Source organism: Rhinatrema bivittatum, chromosome 7 (genome assembly GCF_901001135.1).
Source record: "Rhinatrema bivittatum chromosome 7, aRhiBiv1.1, whole genome shotgun sequence".
Classification (NCBI taxonomy): domain Eukaryota; kingdom Metazoa; phylum Chordata; class Amphibia; order Gymnophiona; family Rhinatrematidae; genus Rhinatrema; species Rhinatrema bivittatum.
This window is the reverse complement of record NC_042621.1, coordinates 106,999,018-107,017,490: the sequence shown is the minus strand read 5'-3', so window position 1 is coordinate 107,017,490 and position 18,473 is coordinate 106,999,018. Positions and strand designations below refer to the sequence as shown.

The 18,473-nt window shown below is 43.1% G+C and overlaps 1 protein-coding gene across 1 annotated transcript in view; it reads left to right on the top strand.

Moving 5' to 3' along the window:
- Positions 1-16,492, top strand: part of GLG1 (golgi glycoprotein 1) — a 280,281-nt gene extending 263,789 nt beyond the window's left edge. Inside the window, exons 25-26 of the mRNA XM_029608896.1 lie at positions 2,097-2,203; positions 10,046-16,492. Coding sequence (XP_029464756.1) covers positions 2,097-2,203; positions 10,046-10,213 — 275 coding nt within the window. The 3' untranslated portion in view covers positions 10,214-16,492. The remainder of the gene's footprint in view (positions 1-2,096; positions 2,204-10,045) is intronic.
- Positions 16,493-18,473: the final 1,981 nt, after the last annotated feature.

Here is an 18,473-nt window from a genome sequence, read left to right as displayed (position 1 = left end):
ATTGCAAGTTATTAAATCACAAGTAGATTGTGACAGATTGCAGGAGGACCTTGTGACACTGAGACTGGGCACCCAAATGGCAGGTAAAATTTAATGTGGATAAGCGCAAGGTGATGCACATGGGAAAAAGTGATTCAAACTGTAGTTACACGATGTTAGATTCCATATAATGAGTTACAATCCAGGAAAAGGATGTAGGTGTCATCATGGACAATAATTTGAAATCCTCAGCTCTGTCTGCCGCAGTGGTCAAAAAAAACAAACAGTGTTAAGAAATATTAGGAAAGGAATGAAGAACACAGGTAAATGTGAACCAGTTGTTTACTCTATCAAAAAATGCAGACTACAGACACTCCATGAAGTTACTATGAAGCACATTTAAAACAAAATATTTTTTCAATGCACAATTAAGCTCTGGAGTTCATTGTCAAGAGTATGTGGTAAAAGCAGTTAGCATAGCCGGGTTTAGAAAAGGTTTGGACAAGTTTCTGGTGGTGGTGTCCATAAACTGTTATTAATCAGATAGACTTGGGCAAAGTCACTACTTATTCCTTGGCATTAGCAACATGGGATCTATCTGCTATTTGGGATTCTGCCAGGTACTTGTATCTTGGATTGACTAGTGCTGGAAACAGGATGTTGAGCTTGATGGACCCTTTATCTGACCCAGCATGACAATTCTTAAGTTCTTATGCCATGAAAAAGCACTGCTAAAGTCTTGGTGGTGGAGAGGCTATGTATTGGCAAGAAAGTCTTACATATTCATATTAGAAACTCATAATCAACTACTATTAAAAAAAAAAAAAAAAAAAAAAAAAAAAAAAGTTAAACTTGAAACTGTGCAAGCTAATGTATAATTGGAATATTAGTTTCATGTACAGTAATTACTAAAAAAAAAACAAAAAAAACCAAAATACCAGAATGCTGAGACGGTGATTTAAATGGAAAACTTCATAAATGAGCTTAAAGCCAATTGTTCTCTGGCAATGCTGAGCTCTTTTGTTATAATAATCGGTATCTAAACTAGTGTCCTAGTGAGAAAGTGCCGAGTGAGATCCTTAGTGCGCTTAAACATATAACCCCAGCAACTTTTTAACAATGCAGTGTATTTCATAGCTTTAAAGATTCAATTGCCAATTAAGTTACTTATTGAACTGTTCTGGCTTCAGATGACTGTTCCTGGCATAGGTTCCATGTTTTGTTGATACCGCCTCAGGGGGATGATTTGTGTCTAGCTGGCATGCAAATTACTCAGAGTGTGTGTGTGTGTGTGTGTGTGCGTGGACTGCACACAGAGACATGAGAAAAATGGGACCTATGTCAGGAACAGTCATCTGAAGCTAGGACAGTGCGATAAATAGCTTGCTTTGAACTGAATTTTTAATGCTATGAAATAAACTGCATTGTTAAAAAGTTGATGGGGTTATATGTTTATACATATTTCATGATCAGCCACAGAAAAAATGTATGGTAGATTAATGATCCTCTTTGAAAAGATACATTCTTCCACATTGTATCTGTCTTGGAATATTGATCATATTGAGGTAGATTTTCAAAGGGTTGCGCGTGTAAGATACGCGCGCAAACCCCGAAAACATACCCTTGCCTCCCCCTGCTTGCGCCGAGCCTATCTTGCCCCGGAACGCGCAAAAAGGGGCGGGGCATGGGCAGTCCGGGGGTGGGGCATGGCCTGAGCCTCCAGATACAGTGGCCATTTGCCGCTGTGCCCGGGAACACGGGCCAGCCATTGGCCAGCGTGCGTAACTTCTTCAACAAAGGTAAGGGGGGGCGGGTTCTAGGTAGGGCTGGGGGGGCGGGTTAGGTAGGGGAAGGTGCGGGGGGTGGGGGGGAGGGAACGGAGGCAGGCTGTGCGGCTTGGCGCGCGCAAGTTGCACAATTGTGCACCCCCTTGCGTGCGCCGACCCTGGATTTTATAACATGCGCCCGCATGTTATAAAATCGGGTGTAGATTTGTTCGAGTCGGGTTGTGCAAACAAATCTGCGCCCGCGTGCAGGTTTTAAAATCTGCCCCATTGTATAATCTGGCTCTTAAAAAGTTTCAGCACTATGTAATTCTGTGTACTCTGTTCTTACAGAGATGTCATGTCTCATGGAAGCCTTAGAAGACAAAAGAGTTAGATTACAGCCAGAGTGCAAGAAGCGCCTGCAGGATCGGATTGAGATGTGGAGTTTTGCTGCAAAGGTAGTATACAAAACCATTCAGAATTTAGTCCACTGAGCCTGTTCTCTGCATTTCCCCATCTTCCTAGCCATTCTTTCTTCCGCCTATCCACTGATCTTGATTGTCACTATTTTCTTCCTCTAATCCCTGAGAACATTTCATTGTCTTGCATAAAAATTTGTTTGTGAGGCTGCTTTTTAATTCTTAATCCTCTTGATCATGGCTTTGTTGATTTTTAACTCTTATTAACAAAGTTCTTGAAGCTTATTTGTCTCATTTGTGTGTTATAACAAGATTGGAAACTCTGCTGAGCAGCAACTGTCTTTTATATGTGTCTGTACAGCACAACATATGTCTCTAGTAGTACTATAGAGATGATGATTATTAGTAGTAGATAGGGTTAACAGTACTGCTCCCTGGAGTACAATCAGACTGCACAGAAACTTAGAGATGGCTCCAGCCATGGGATCCTTCTCATCACATTGTTAATTTGAGAGGGAATTATACAGATTGACCCATTGAGGGAGGGGCTGCATTGAAGGACACTCAGGACAAGACTATTGGAATCCATCCTTAAGCAGGCCTTCGCAACAGCAATGACACTGCAGATTGCTTCCTGCTGCACACTGGTGGCACGTTCCTGCTTGCTCCTCTTGAGAGAGGCAAATAACTTCGGAACGTATTCTGGTGAGACAATGGAACCTGCAGCATCCTTCCTCATGGACGCAAGCTCAGATCTGGTGCGCACCTCAGCCAGGGGCGTTGCCCCGGTAGTGGCAGCCAGAAGACAACTATGGCTACAGAATTGGTCTGCGGATGCAACATCTAAAGCGAATCTCACAAGAATGCCTTTTAAAGGATCTCTCTTGTTCAGAAGCGAATTGGAGAAGTTAGCCAGAAAATGGGGTGAATCCCCAGTGCCTCGGCTACCGGAAGATAGGAATAAAAGATCTCAGCGTCCCTCCGCCAGAAGAACCAAGGGCAGAGGATTGCAGCGCTTTAGACCATGCAGGAACTCGCAGTTCCAGGCACCTCGTCCCTCCAGAAGGGTCCCCAGCCCTTTCGGAACAGAGAGACCAAGAGGGGCGCAGGCCCCAGCCGTGCTCCACACTGAGAATGGGCCGGACCCATCCACGGGAAGAGGATATAGGGGGTCGACTTGCCCTCTTCTACCAAAGATGGGTCAAGATAACATTGGACAAATGGGTTCTAAACATCATTCGAGAAGGTTACTCTCTGGAGTTTCGCAGCATCCCTCGAGACAAATTTGTCACCCTATCACTCCCATTGGATCTCAAGAACATCAACTGTTATCTGCGGGTTCTACACTTCCACATGGAAACTCTTCGCTCCGTAATAATGGCAGTACAGCTGGGAGAGTTTCTAACCTCCCTGGACCTTTCCGAAGCCTACCTTCACATCCCAGTCCATCAGGATCACCAGCGCTTCCTGTGCTTTGCGATACTGGGTCACCATTACCAGTTCCGAGCACTACCCTTCGGCCCAGCAACCGCCCCTAGAACCTTCACCAAAATCATGGTGGTCGTGGCGGGAACACTGAGGAAGGAAGGGATCTTGATACACCCTTAACTGGACGATTGGCTAATCAGGGCAAAGTCTTCGGAAGAGAGCCGGCAGGTGACCAGCAGAGTCAAGAGCCTACTGCAGGAACTCGGTTGGGTCGTGAACATGGACAAGAGCAGTCTGCAGCCCTTTCATTTGCTAGAGTATCTGGGAGCACGTTTCGACACCAAACAGAGCAGTCTTCTTCCCTCCCCCGAGGAGAAGGAAACTGATGGAATAATTATGACAACTGATGACTAATGCACACTCCAAGATATGGGACTATCTTCAAGTCCATGGCATCAACCCTGGAAGTCGTTCCTTGGGCAAAGGCCCATATGCGACCTCTCCAGCGCTCCTTACTGTCACGATGGGAACCCACTGTCCCAGGACTACTCAATGCGCCTCCAACTACCAGCAGAGGTACCTTCTCAGCTCCAGTGGTGGCTACAGGAAGACCACCTAAGCAGTGGAGTAAGCGTATCCCCACCGAACTGGATCTTGTTCACCACAGATGCGAGCCTGCGAGGGTGGGGAGCCTACTGTCAGGAACTCATGGCCCAGGGACAATGGAACAAGGAAGAGGCAGAATGGAACATAAACCACCTGGATTCTCGAGCAGTCAGCTAGCGTTCCTGCGATTCAACTACAGACTCAGAGGCAAAGCGATTCGAGTAATGTCAGACAATGCTACAACGGTTGCTTACATCAGCCGCCAGGGAGGAAGCAAGAGCCGGCAGGTGTCTCTGGAGATAGACCCTCTCGTGGCATGGACGGAGATAAACCTACAAGAGATCTCGGCCTCCCACATCGCAGGAAAAGACAACGTCTCAGCAGAGAGAGCCTGGAGGCTGATAGTAAATTGCTGGGGCCTCCCAGCCATGGAACTACTGGCCACCTGTCTCAGTGCCCAAGTCCCCAGGTTCTTCAGCCGCACACAAGAGCCGCAATCCCAAGGAATCGACGCTCTTGTCCAGACTTGACCAGCGGAAGACTTATTGTATGCCTTCCCTCACCCCCCCCCCCCCCCCATGGCCACCTCTGGGCAGGGTCATCTGCAAGATAAAACATCACAGCGGACTAGTTCTACTAGTAGTGCCGGATTGGCCAAGACGACCATGGTACGCAGACATGCAAAGACTCCTTGTGAAGAACCCTCTGCCTACCTCCACACAGGGACCTTCTCCAGCAGGGCTCGATTCTCCACGAAGATCTGTCTTGATTCTCTCTTACGGTCTGGCCCTTGAGAGGACTCACCTGAAGAAGCACGGTTACTCAAAGGCCATGATTGACACCCTGCTCCGAGCGCACAAGTTCTCCACATTCCTGGCATACATACGGATCTGGAGGGTATTCGAAGCCTGGTGTGAGGACCGTGGGATTCTCCCACGGACAGCCAAGATTCCCATGATTCTGGAGTTCCTACAGGACGGTATGAAGAAGGGGTTGTCACTCAACTCCCTCAAAGTCCAAGTAGCCACACTGGCCTGCTTTAGAGCAGAAGTGGACTGTATCCGGCTATCAACCCATCCGGACTTGTCCCGCTTCCTGAAAGGGGTTAAACAACTCCGACCACCCTTAAAGTGGCCGGTGCCTCTATGGAATCTCAATCTAGTTTTAGACTGCCTAGCTGGGGCTTCCTTCAGACCAACACACGCGGTCTGTCACTACGTCTCTTAACATTGAATACGGCATTCCTGGTGGCAATATGTTCAGCTCATTGCATCTCCAAACTACAGTCTCTGTCCTGTCGGGAACAGTTACTCAGGTTCACATCTGGAACCATACAACTGCGCACTGTCCCCTCCTTCCTTCCGAAAGTAGTTTTCGAGTTTCACTTGAACCAAACCATCTCGCTATCAGCTCCGGATGAACATAAGGACTCTGAAGACTTACACCTTCTTTGCCACCTGAATGTTGGCAGACTCCTGGTGTGATACCTGGAAAGATCGGAACCGGTGCGCAGAACAGATCGCTTGTTTGTTCTTCACAGCGGGAAGTAACAAGGAGAAGCGGCCTCGCAGGTGACCATAGCCCGCTGGATCAAAGAAGTAATCAAGGCAGCCTACATAGAGGCAGGAAAGCCCTTACCTCTACAGGTTAAGGCTCATTCTACGAGGCCCCAAGCAGTCTCTTGGGCAGAAACCAAGCTGCTGTCGCCCACCGAGATCTGTCGGGCGGCAACATGGTCCTCCATACACACCTTCTCCAGGTTCTACCAGGAAGATGCAGCCTTCGCAAGGACAGTATTAAGTGGGCCATGGGGAGCCTCCCGCCCTGTCCGGGAGTAGCTTTTGTACATCCCATTGGTCCAGAGTCCATCTGTCTACACTAAGGAAAATGAAATTATCAGGTAAGTAACTTCTCCATTCAGCCTGTGTTGAATACACATTAATTCCTGATGCATTATCATAACATTTGCATAGCATTAACTTACTGTATCAGGAGTTGAGAAAAAATTAAGCTATGCATTAAAACAGTATACTGAAATTCAGCACACAGGCTCTTACCGCACAAGTTATTGCATCAGCCTACCTGTGCATAAAAGTATATGTGTGCTGGCACTGTGTCTACTACTGTGTGCAGAGAGGGTACATAATTTTCAAACAGATTCTATTACTCACAGAAATAGCTTTGGAAATTGCCCACCATATATGTACAAAAGCACAAAATGTTAGATTTACTTTCTTTCTTTCTTTTTTTTTTTTAAGGAAAATAATTTAACATAAGTGTCTAGAGTTCTTTTATTCATTTCCATAGTGAGAATGTGGAAAAAACAGAGGTAGCTCAGGTAGCTTTAAATAAAGAGCAGACAGATATGAATGACTGCAAATTACTTGAGCCAGTTGCTAATAAGTTGTGATAGGAATACGAGTTTGTGTTCAGCACTAAATGAAGATATAGACATAGGAGGTATCTTAGAGACCTGGAGTAAAAAAAAGTCAACCAATGGGATATGTTGATACCAAGATATAAATATATAAAAATGATAGAGCAGATGGAAGTGGTAGTGACATAATACTATATGTTAAGAATTATGTATTAAGGAAAGTTACAAATGTTGCAAGAAACTGTATGCAGGAATCTCTATAGATTAAAATTTCATACCTGATGGGGAAAGAGTATAGCAGTGGGGGTTTTACTACCATCCACTTAACCAGGATGGTAAAAAACTGAAATGCTAATGAGATCAGAAAGGCTACTAAATGTAGAAACACAATAATAAAGGAAGATTTCCATTATCCCAATATCAGTTGGATGAATGACTCATCAGGAATGTCAGGTTAAGTTTCTAGATGCCATAAATATGTTTCATGGAACAGCTGGTGCTGAAACTGACAAGAGGGAGAACTACTCTGATCAAGTTCTCAATGGAATGCAGAAGAATCTGGTACAGGAGATAAAGATGATGAAGCTGCTTCACAATAGTATGTAATACAATCAAATTAGGTATAATTATTAGAGGGAAAATAAAACTACTGCAGTAGCATTTAACTTAAAGACTAATAAAATGAGGGAATTAGGACACTAAAAAAAAAATAAAAAATTGCAAGGTTCAAAATTTTCTTGTTGTGGAGACTGTTTAAACATATCACCTTGGAAGCTCAGATAAAATGTATTCTACAAGTTAAAGGATGAAAGAAGAACAAATGTCTGCCAGCATGGCTAAATTATGCTTCTAATGCCAAAAAAAGGTATCCTTTAAAAATGGAAAGCAGGACTAAATGAGGAAAGTAGTACATTTGATCTAAAACATAGAGGGCAGGCCAAGAGAGAATTTGAGACTTGCCAAAGAGGCAAAAACTAATAACTGTTTTAAGTACATTAGAAACAAGAAATCTCTAAGGAGTAGTGGGTTGGGCTGTTAGAGAACTGGAGTGGGAGGAGGAGGATAAATCCATAGCAGAAATACTAAATGAATTAATTGCTTCACTTATCACTGCAGATTGTGTTGAGCTACCCATGCCAGAACATTCTTTGTAAGTGATGATTCAAAGAAACTAAAACTAATGCAAATCTGGAAGAAGTGCTAGAGCAAATTGACAGACTAAATAGTAGCAAATCACTGGGACTTGGTGATACTCAGCTTAGAGTTCTAAAGGAATTAGAGAATAAAATTAGACCTTCCACTGATCTGTAACTTATCTTTCAAATCTTCTACTGTTCTTGGGGACTAGAGAATAGCCAGTACAATGCCGATTTTTAAAAAGTCTCCAGGAGGGGCAATCCAGGAAACTATAGATCAGTGAGTCTGATTTTGGTGCTGGGTAAAATGATAGAAGCTATTAAGAACAAAATTACTGGTTATATGAATAAACATGGCTTAATGAGGAAGAGACAGCATAGGTTAAGCAAAGGAAAGTCATGCCTTATGAATCTATTAAATTTTTTTGAAGATACATATAAAAACATGTGGATAAGAGTGAGCCAATCAATATGCTATATCTGGGTTTTCAGAAGACATTTGACAAAGTCCTTCAAGAGACATTTAGGATATTAAATTCATGGGATAAGAGGTAACGTCTTGTGAAATGGTGGCTGGTGAGTGGATAAAAGATAGGAAACAGTCTATGACTGAATGGTCAGCTTTTCCAGTGAAGAAACATGTATAGTGGAGTACACCATGGATTTGTACTGGGCCCAGGAAAAGGGAGCAGATTGTGAGGATTTGCAGAAGGACATGGGGACCTGGATTCTAAATATGAGATACTTCCAAGTGACCCCGCTTGGTCACCATCAGAGATAGGAAGCACCAACTTGTGTTAACAAATGATATGCCTGCTCTGAAGAGCTTTTAATTAGGGATGTGAATCGTGTCCTCGATCGTCTTAACGATCGATTTCGGCTGGGAGGGGGAGGGAATCGTATTGTTGCCGTTTGGGGGGGTAAAATATCGTGAAAAATCGTGAAAAATCTAAAAATCGCAAAACCGGCACATTAAAACCCCCTAAAACCCACCCCCGACCCTTTAAATTAAATCCCCCACCCTCCCGAACCCCCCCCCAAATGACTTAAATAACCTGCGGGTCCAGCGGCGGTCCGGAACGGCAGCGGTCCGGAACGGGCTCCTGCTCCTGAATCTTGTTGTCTTCGGCCGGCGCCATTTTCCAAAATGGCGCCAAAAAATGGCGGCGGCCATAGACTAACACGATTGGACGGCAGGAGGTCCTTCCGGACCCCCGCTGGACTTTTGGCAAGTCTCGTGGGGGTCAGGAGGCCCCCCACAAGCTGGCCAAAAGTTCCTGGAGGTCCAGCGGGGGTCAGGGAGCGATTTCCCGCCGCGAATCGTTTTCGTACGGAAAATGGCGCCGGCAGGAGATCGACTGCAGGAGGTTGTTCAGCGAGGCGCCGGAACCCTCGCTGAACGACCTCCTGCAGTCGATCTCCTGCCGGCGCCATTTTCTGTACGAAAACAATTCGCGGCGGGAAATCGCTCCCTGACCCCCGCTGGACCTCCAGGAACTTTTGGCCAGCTTGTGGGGGGCCTCCTGACCCCCACGAGACTTGCCAAAAGTCCAGCGGGGGTCCGGAAGGACCTCCTGCCGTCCAATCGTGTTCGTCTATGGCCGCCGCCATTTTTCGGCGCCATTTTGGAAAATGGCGCCGGCCGATGACAACAAGATTCAGGAGCAGGAGCCCGTTCCGGACCGCTGCCGTTCCGGACCGCCGCTGGACCCGCAGGTTATTTAAGTCATTTGGGGGGGGTTCAGGAGGGTGGGGGATTTAATTTAAAGGGTCGGGGGTGGGTTTTAGGGGGTTTTAGTGTGCCGGCTCACGATTCTAACGATTTATAACGATAAATCGTTAGAATCTCTATTGTATTGTGTTCCATAACGGTTTAAGACGATATTAAAATTATCGGACGATAATTTTAATCGTCCTAAAACGATTCACATCCCTACTTTTAATGGATTCTTGAAGCTATGGATCACTGGGATAAAATCTGATAGATGCGCCATCTGAAAAAAAAGCAACTCATTTGGCAGAAACAAGAGCAAGGGCCTTTTTTTTTTTTTTTTTTTTTTTAACCTATTTGAACATGTCTAGTGAAGGGTGCTTAAAAGCAAAGGGCGAAAGAGATTGAGTTAGGATGTTAAGGGCAGCTGTCCTGGATTTGATAAAATGTCTTTATGTAATGATTTGAAGAAAATTCCAATACTTCAAAAAGTTACTAAAAAACACTTGAGGTGACCAAGCACTCATGAAGCATTCTCTAATGTAATGTAGAAATACATAATCTACGCACACTGTGTACTAACTGCTTTCTCGTTTCCTACCTTCTCCCTTTGTCCTTTTAAGGTGGCTCCAGCTGAGGGATTTTCCGACCTTGCCGTACAAGTTATGACCTCACCATCCAAAAACTACATCCTGTCAGTGATCACGTTGGGCGTTTGTGTTCTGTTCCTGATTGGCCTGGTGTGTGGACGCATCACCAAAAAAGTGACACGAGAACTGAAGGACAGGTAGAGCCTGGGTTTTCCTCCCCTTCCACCTGAGAGGTGCCTGCCCAGTGCCTGGTTTGTACAGCCCTCCTGTATAGTCTGACTCCTTCCACCCACTTCAGTCTGTAAGAGAAAAATCCCAACCAACTAGAACAGCAGGTGCTGGCTGCACTTCTTCCCTTTCTTGGATCTCATTCATGGCATCTTCATCCTTTTAACAGAGCAAGTTTATGTTCACAGAAAGTGACTCCAGTTTATGAATCACACCTCTCCCAGCTACCCCTCTGTAGATACAACTGTTTACCATTGCCAGTGGAACTGCTTTACTCCCAGAAACACTGGACTTGCAGCTCATGGTTTTAAGGGAGCCATTTTGTGTGTGATTAAAAGATGCCCAGAGGATGCAAACACAACCTCATTGGACCATTATTCTGCAGTCTAATAACAGCATCTCTGCCAAGCAATTGGGGTCTTACAGAGCTGACAGATTCTGAAGCTGTAGAATCACCGCCTTGTAGAAAGGCTTGCAATTGTGTTCTACAAAAATGAAATACTGTAAGCACACATGACATAATATATGCCTGTGTTGTCACCAGAATCCCTGGATGAAATCTTGCACAAAAGGTTTAATTGGGGTGGTTTAGCATGCAACCTCTTGATAGCAGTTGATAAGAGCTGGAGGTAGGGAAAGTATTAGAATGTACCATCAAATGCCTTTATAGTGTCCTAGTAGCTTGCTTAACATATCAAGTACATCTTCAGAATTAAGGTAGGAGGCAGCGCAACAGAATTAGGTGCTTTTGTGCTTCCGTCCACCACAACCTCCTTGCTGTTGCTTTCAACAAGATGTTTCTCCAGAAGAAAAGATGAAGATTACACCCTTCTCTCCTGCCATCACCAACTCCTCTTGCCCCCTCCTACCTTTCTGCCCGAATAGAACAAAAACTTGTGTAGAATTGATCCACATTAATGTCAGATATCCAAGTACAGAGCTGTAATCTAGAATAGGGGCAAGAGAGGAGAGGGTATACTTGGAAGAGCATTCTGGGAAATGTAAAATACTGGCAGGATTTATTTCAAATACACTTAGTCTGCCAATGACCTGTCCTTCATTCAGTGGAAGAATTGATTATTGCAGTATGCTTTTTTTTTTTTTGTTAATGTTGGTATGGAGAAGGGAGTTGGACATATACATGAAGCTGACTCAGTCTTGGTGATGGCATAACCCTTCAGAAACAAAGCTTGAAATTGTATTTAAGGGCACTGATATTCAATATTTTAGCCCATTGGGGTTTTTTGTATTAAGGGTCATCAGGTTAGGTGTTCGGGGATGAGTATAGGAAACTCATCTGCAGTAATGCCCACACCGGAGATCAAGCAGAAACCACCTAAAATCCACTCCATTGCAAAGGTTCAGCAGTCATAACAAACTGGACCAGCAGTGATAGCGACTGAATTCTTGTAGAGGGCTGCACAGCCCTGTCTGAAAAGGAGGATTTTGAAACTAATAAAGGTGAAGGGTAAGTATATTTAAAAATTAAAAAAAGAAATATGGGATAGAGGAAATCTGTTTTGTTTTTTGTTTGTTTTTTTTAAATTTTAACACATTTTAGTTCTAAAGTCTAGTGCACACAAGTGTAAGTACATGTTGAAGGGGAAGTATAATTTGATAATTTTTTGGTTGCTAGTTGATCATGGTATGTGTTTGAAGAAACGATATCTGACACCAGTGACTCTTCTATTCATGAGCATGAACTATGGAACCTAGAGTTTGTCCAAAAAGTTACAGTTCTTAAGTCCTGAGAGCAGGTATGATTGAGTGACTGGAATGAAGATTAGTGGTGAGCTCACAGGTTAGCATATACAGTAGGATATGTTTTTATTCTGTTCTAATTAGGCATATCAACTAATCCAAGTTCTAGAGTGTTTTCTTTTATGTCTCTGCTTCCTATTTTGTTAGATAAAACTTGATCCACTCTTCTTTACTGCTGAATCCTTTCATACCTTGACCCAGTTTGAGAAAAAGGCTAGTGGAAATCTCTATGGAATTCTTAGAGAGAATTTAAATGTTGAGCACAAGAAGGTGTCAATCTCCGTTTTACCCAGACTCAGTCCTAGGTAATGCATAATATTTTTGGCAAACTATTGCTGGGTGCTCCAGAGGATAATTTTTTCACCAGAGCTTTAGTATAATAACCTATTACTCCCCTATTCTCCACCCCCTTTTGGCCAGGACATAGCCAGTTTTAATATATGATTCATGTGTGACTAAACCCTACTCTCTCCTTCCTCTTTCTTAATGGGGGAGCCCTGATTTTTATTTCCAAGAAATAATTTTTTTAAAAATTTGCCAAGCAGGATTGTCTCAACTTGCCAATTGTTTTACAAGTTAAGGTTGTTTTCATTTGTCAATTATTAACATTAGCCCTTTTAAGTGAAATGATCTTCTACTGAATGGTAGTACTCAGCCAAAGGGCAGGGTTTTTGATATGGTGTTCACACAGGGTGATTCTCAGAAAATCACCACAAATACTGCATTTTTTTTTTTTAAAGTAAAAAAGGCAAATGCAGCATTTTATTGGCTGAGCCCATCTTTTGAGTAGATGAGTGGTGGTTAGTGGAAAATTGAGGACTTTAGCCATATGGCAGAGAATGAATCTAGCATATGATGCCTCTGAGGGAAATGTGAATACACTGGTGGCGTGCCTGGACTGCAGGATATCAGCCTTTTGGAGAGGCTTTTGCATGCTCTGGGTGGGGAAGAAGGGAGAAGAAGCTCAGATATTAAAAAAAAAAAGGCAAAGGCAGTATGTCCCAGAAGAAAGGAGACGACATAAAGAAAAAGAACATGACATTCAGGGAATTCAGAAACAGTGCTTGCCTTTCTAATGCATGTACAAAAAGACTGTGCCTAAAGCACAGAAAAGAAACACCTCTGTCCACATAAGAACCTAAGTGCCATGCTGGGTTAGACCAAAGGGCCATCATACAGACATGACATAAATGAAGGGAGCAGGCACTCCAAAAACGTTGGACCAAATGAGGCAACAAGACTGTAAGATAATAGATGCCACACCAGTATGCCAGCAGGCCTGGATTTAGGCATAGGCAACGCAGATGGTTGCTTCCTGCACCTGCTCTTGATATGTACTGCCACTATTGAGGCCTGCTGCTTCTTATGAGCTGGTGCCCAGAGCAGCAACCACAGGAAGAAATGTCAGCCTGTGGTAGCCTCTCTCTCTCAGGCTTCCTATTTCTAATGAAGCCCATGTATGGGGCATGGCAATTGCAGGACTTGCTAGCGATCAGGATTTCGGGCCCAGAAGCTGACCTTTCTTTTGGCTAAAGTTCTGAGGTGAGGAGGGATGTGAAGCAGGAAGAGGGAGGGGATCTGGGCAAGGATCTTCGCTGAGATGTTTGTTTTCCCTTGACACACGTGCTGCTTTTACAGCACCTTCAGCTCCAGGAATGCCCAACTTTCCACTCCAAGGATGAATGTAATCAGGATGCTCCTTCTTGCACTCCTCCCTCAAAAATAAACAAAAAACCTCTTTTGCAACACAATGCAGCTCTTTTAACTTCTCCACTTATGAAGGTGTGACTTCAGGTCCTCAGTTTGAACTGCTGAATTACCACAGTAGCTCTCTCTCTCTGGTCAGATTCACCTGGCTCTGTGCAGCTGATTGAATGTCTCCACAGGCAATACTTTCAGGTTTCATATGGCTCAAACAAAACCAGCCCTACCACTGGCAGTTCAGCTCGCTGTGGAATCCTTAAAGGGTCAGTCAGATAAATAAGGGTGCTAGCTATTTTTTTGCAAAAAATTCTGATTCCGGGCTAAACAAAATAGTTACCCTACCCCCAAACCTCCCAAGCCCCCTTTATCCTCTAGTTTCTGAGGGCAGCACACCCAGTCTTTAAATCCATCCCTATATTCCAGACAGATGCTACATGAAGAAAATATGGTAAATACATGCACGGTCCATGATGGAAAACTACATACAAGGAACTACTCATGGAGTGGATCTGTGGCATTCCTTTGAGAGTGAGGTGGACTGAATAGACTTAATGGTCCTTGTGTGATGTGATGTAATCCATGACCATGGTAGGATCAAGGTTGGGAAGTTGCATCTTTGAAACGCTGTAGGGGAGAGGCAGCAAAAGGCGATCAGGACAAAATAAAGGGTAGATAAAGCAAACACAACCTAATGATACTGCAGGCAGTAGGGTAGCTGGCTTGGAACCAGCAGGCTTCAACTGCCCAGAAATCAGCTAGGTAGCTGGATGTTAGAGCTTCACTAGTTTTGGCAGCTGTTTACATGAGTATAAAGCTTGGAAGTAAGACAGTGAGGGCTGGGTTTTGGATCATCTTTCCAGGTTGGTAGAGAACCAATGAGGAGGAAAACAAAAACTGATTTGGATTAGAAATATCAAACAAGCGTTCAAGCTTCTGCGATTGCAGCTGGGAAATATCCCTCATCTTAGTTGGGCAAGGAGTATGAGCACATATCTGCTTTTTTTGTTTATTTTTTAAATACTATGTCGTGCATTACTGGTATAGTGGCACATTACCAGCATTTAAAAAGCCAACAGCTGTTTGAGCTTCCTAAGTACAGCAAAGAGGCATCTTTAAATTCACAAAAAAAAAACCCCTCAAGATCTTGCTTTAAAGAAGAGGCAAGAATGGGGATCTCTAGATGTCTCTTGGTTTGTATATGGCATAGGTTTATCCTTGAGCAATGATGTGTGTTTCTATTCAGAGCAATGAAGGACGGGATATGCAGCGCATCCTAGTGTGGAATGTACTATCCTAGGTAATTTGTAGGGTAGCTGTTACAGAAGATGTCTGGGTACTTATAGAAGTTAGATGAATGCAAGAATCCCAATTGTGTGAGCTAAGGATGCAGGATGGTTGATGCAGTGATGAAGCCTTTGTGGGTGACATGAAGATCCAGTGGCCAGGGCCCCTAGGATTACTGGCCTGTGTAAAAGAAGGGACTGGAAAGTGTAATGTGTGACAGCAATGCATGGGTTGAAGATTGCATGGTTTGTGTAAGGCAAAGGGCATATGACTTGAATCCTGTGAATGGAGGGACATCTTTGAGAGAAGGATACAGAATGTGTACATGGTTTAAAAAAAATATATATTTTTTTTGTTTTTTTAAAGAATTGAACACATGACTTGCATTGCATGACAGCAGCTTCTCCTGCCCTGCCACTTGCTGAGACTTGGATATGGGAGGGGGGGGGGGGCGGCATTAGCAGTTTATTGGCATGTGTATGAGTGCTGTGGTTTTCCACATTGATTCCTATAAAAGTGAGGCAAATAAGTGTGAGCATGCAAGGCTGAAGTGTTTTGGCTTCCTGCACTTCAAATCCCTCTGTCAGCACCGCCTGCATATACTTTGTGTGGTGTCCCTTTATATAAAAGATCAACATTACCCAAGCAACTTTACATGCCCTAAAAAGGGACTCGTGCACAGGGAAATGAGACAGCTAATGGATTCCACAGGTTAGATCCAGAATGCATCACCCAGTTCAACATATTCATCCCTCCAGAATAGCTCTTACATTTTTTGAACCAAAAATATTTTAAATCAGCTTTTCTGCCTCTAACTTGTTATTCTAAAGGTAAAGTTGGATTTCAAAAATTAAAGTAAAATTAGTGCCATTCACAAAAGCCCAGTAACTAGCCCAAAGGAGCTGTTCCAACTATAAAGATGACAGGCGCATCAGATGTAGACAATATGGATTTAATTTACATATGACCACTTTCAATGGTTTTTTCTCTTTTTTTCTGAAGGCTATGTAAATTAAATTCCGAGTTAATTTTGGTGGTGCCTGGCTTCTTTTCCACAATTTCTGACTAGTTCCATAACCGTTTAGGGTTATTTCTACTTTGTTTAGTACTAACTGAATATTTAAGGGTTTCTCTTGACTGACGTTTAACGTAATGGTATGGAAAAGAATCTTTGGATTTGTTCTCTGTGTGGCAGATGGGTGCAAACTGACAGGTTCCGTCAAAATGTACAAACATTTGATTGTGAATTAACCGGATGTGAAGTTTGTGGGTATGGGTCAGGTAGTCTGAAGCTTGTTTTCCGGACATAGACTCGGGCACTGTGCAGATCTCACCATTTGACCAGCCGCAGCAAGATGTGTATTTGCAGCTTTCCGGTATTGTCCTTTCCCCATCCAGTAACAAATGTTTTAAAGAATTTTGTTTACCTAGGTCTTTCCCCCAGAAGGAATCTTGATGCTTTAGAATGAAAAAAAAAACTGCAAAATAAAAATATGCCCATGACGTTTGTTTCCAATTGTGTGCTCCATATTAAATTCCACTACATTACCAGAACAAGGGCTATGATCAGGAGTGAAAATATTGAGATTTTAAGCAATGTGAAGTGATAAGGGAGTGCTGTAGCCCTTTAAATTTGGTGGGGGGGGGGGGGAGTGTTCCCTCTTCTTCTTGACAACCCTGAGAAATGAAGTCCTCCACTCTTCGCCAGAGCAAAAAAACATTGACCATGACGGCATCTGCTTCCCTGATGGCTCCTTGGGTTCATCAAGAGGCTGATATTCCCATTGAAGCTTTGGTATCTTTGCTAATACTAAATTTGGGAGTCAGCTATGTTGGTGGCTTTAAAGGCAAACGCCATGCTCAGTGTTCAACAATCTGAAAATCAAAGTGAATTGAAAATTTTAATTTGCTGGGACCATCCATGTTCTGTCAACAGTGCCAGCAATTTGTCACAACCAGTTGGGGCAATTTTTAAACAAGCTGCAGGGCCTGCATGCTAATTTTCAAGAACTATCCTGCAAACGAAAACCCTGTATGTATTTCCATCCACCCTTTTACCCATGCTGGGGGGGGGGGGTGTTAATTTTCATACATACTTTTTTACATGGGTAAAAGCTTGTTTACTATCAAAGTTTTGAAAATCACCTTTGTGTGTCCATAGATGAGGTTTTTCTTATATTGGTGCTTTGCTACTGGCACAGAATGGATGTTTCCAGCAGTCGAGAACCCTTTTTAAAGAAAGCTAATTCATAGCTATCTTGGATCTGTATTTATCATTCAGTTAGTTTATGGTCATTTGACCAAACTAGAATCATCTTGCCATCAGTTTTTAACTCAGCCTGCACCAAGAGTTGTGTATAGTTTATGGTGAGATGATGCTAAAGCTGCTACTACTTATTTCATCACCGCTAAGCAGCGTATGCAGTGCTGTCTAGGTACACATAAGACAGTCTGCTCAATGGAGTTTATAATCTAATCAAGAGATACAAGACACATAAGTGGCTTCTTCCCTCATTAGATCACAAGACTCTTTCTCCTCTTGACTCAAACTCAACTGATCACAGTCATCGGACTGCAGAGGATTTCTTTCCAGTTCTAAATACTTTGTTAGTTGTATGGTCTGTAAGAGACAAAGAAAATAGTATTTATCATAGATTAACAATTGATGTAGTGAATACTTGATGATTTTTTATTCCACCTTCCATGACACTTCAAAGCGGATTACATTCAGGTACTATAGGTATTACCCTATCCCTGGAGGACCTCCAATCTGTTTGTACCCGAGGCAGTGGAAGATGATGTGACTTGTCCAAAGTCACAAGGAATGTCAGCAAGATTTGAATCCTGACTTCCCTGGTTCACAGTCCACTGCTTTAACCACTAGGCGGCTACTCCACTGTAGTGATAAACATGATCAATACACCACTGTTAATCTGGGAAGGGTGCAGAATAATTCATGGTAAGACCATTTTAATTCTATTTCACACTCACATAGGCTGCACCAAAGGACTTAAAAGTATTACCTTTGGGTTGATAACTGAGAACCCTTCTTTCAAACTTAGTAGCAGCCAATGACCACTTACGTATTCTTTAGAATTTAGTGAAGATATGGATGCAGCTTTGCACATCTCGTGCAAATGTTTGTGCTTTTTCTATACATATGGTAGCTACCGCTGGCCAAGAATGAGGCTAAATGAATGAACAGGTTTATTTGATCTTTTACGTGCTTCTGAAATACAATATCTACTCAGTGAGAATTTGATGATTTTGAAACTGGTAGACTTTTTTTTTCCTTGCTCCATAAGGCGTGAACAATTAAAAAAAAAAAGAAAAAAGTTTCACAAAATGTTAACTAAAACTAAAGATCTCCATTTATAAAGAATGGAGTTCCTCCTTGGAATTTTTAGGATTAGGTAAAAATTTTAGCAGTACATTATGATTTGAATGAAAAGCAAAATTAATTTTTGTTTCAAAACTGTGCATA